At 54.0% G+C, this 1,185-nt stretch overlaps 1 protein-coding gene across 1 annotated transcript; it reads right to left on the reverse strand.

The window, feature by feature from the left end:
* Positions 1 to 3: 3 nt before the first annotated feature.
* On the reverse strand, positions 4 to 1,120 carry M409DRAFT_61801 (uncharacterized protein; the record flags this gene model as incomplete). The annotated part of the gene is made up of 2 exons (XM_033814882.1): positions 4 to 309; positions 352 to 1,120. Coding segments are annotated over 2 exons (1,075 nt in total), but the record flags the coding sequence as incomplete, so codon positions are not given.
* Between the last annotated feature and the right edge of the window lie 65 nt (positions 1,121 to 1,185).

Raw genomic sequence — 1,185 nt, forward strand, 5'->3', positions numbered from 1 at the left:
AACCCCTGAAGATCGTCTTCCGGTTCATGTGCCTCTTGTGAGGTAGTGTGAACGGAGGACTGGTAGCTGTTGCTAGCCTCGCTGGCCGTTTCGAGTCCGTCGCTTTCGTCATCTTCGGATGCATGAGCCAGGCTGCTGGGCTCTCCAGTAGTGTCGCTAATGTTGGTGTAGCTTCCCTGGGACGGATCGCGTCCAGTGGATGGTTCTGGGCTGATGGATGCTGCTCTTGCCAACCGTCCTGTGCAGGTCTCACTTCGCTGTGTTGGGTCGAGTGAAATGCCTCCTTCTTCCTGCTCTTGGTTTCGCAAGCTGGCGTTGGTGTCAGGACCAGTTCGTGAAGACATCCCTTACTCTTCGGGTTCTATCGATCTGAGGATGTCCGCTGCGAACGCGAATGCGTCGTCCTCGGTTTCATGGTGCGGTCGTCTTGGGTTCGGTTCCTCTCTGTGCGACGCTCCTGCTGCTGTGCTAGCGTCTGCGTCCTCATTCGGCATCGCCGAATATTGCGAGTAAGTTGGCGATGGTAATGGACTGTGCTCAGGTGAGGATGTGGATGAGTCTTCGCTGGGAAGGGAAGACGGCGGTGGTGCTTCGTCGTTCGAGGTTGGGGTTTGACGCTCTATTTCTGAGTGGTGGTGGGTTGGGTTTGGGGCATGTGGCCTGTTCAGGGTTATGCTGGGAGGTGTTGGCATGGACATTGATCTGTGGCGGACAGCGAAGTTGGTCGCCTCTATCATGTCCGTGGTCTGAGTGTTCGCTTTCCTGTCGGGCATTGAAGCACTTTGGCCGCTTAGTATGTTATGGTCATCCTGACGTGATTGCACACCAAGAGTTTTATAGTCAATTTGAACTGCCGGCTGGCATTTCGTTTTATCTCTTGTTGCGTGTAGTGCTGTGTGTCTGTCGCTCGTCTGTTCTACGAGTGTACGCGGCGTCGTGGGCTGACGTTGGGGAGGTGCTCCAGCGGTATCCGTTTGCATTGTTTGACTGTGAAAGCGTTTGAAGAAGCCGATATTCGATGCCTTCGGTGTGGTGCTCATGCCGCTGCGCGTCGGTTTGTGCTGTTCAGCCAGGGTGTTGTTTGATGGTGTTCCCAGTGTAGTAACCGACGCAGTAGATCCTAGTAGAGGTTGTGTGTGTATAGTACCTGTATCATACAACTGTTCGTGTTCATCCACGTTGATT

This window comes from Zasmidium cellare (genome assembly GCF_010093935.1).
Source record: "Zasmidium cellare ATCC 36951 unplaced genomic scaffold M409scaffold_248, whole genome shotgun sequence".
Lineage (NCBI taxonomy): Eukaryota > Fungi > Ascomycota > Dothideomycetes > Mycosphaerellales > Mycosphaerellaceae > Zasmidium > Zasmidium cellare.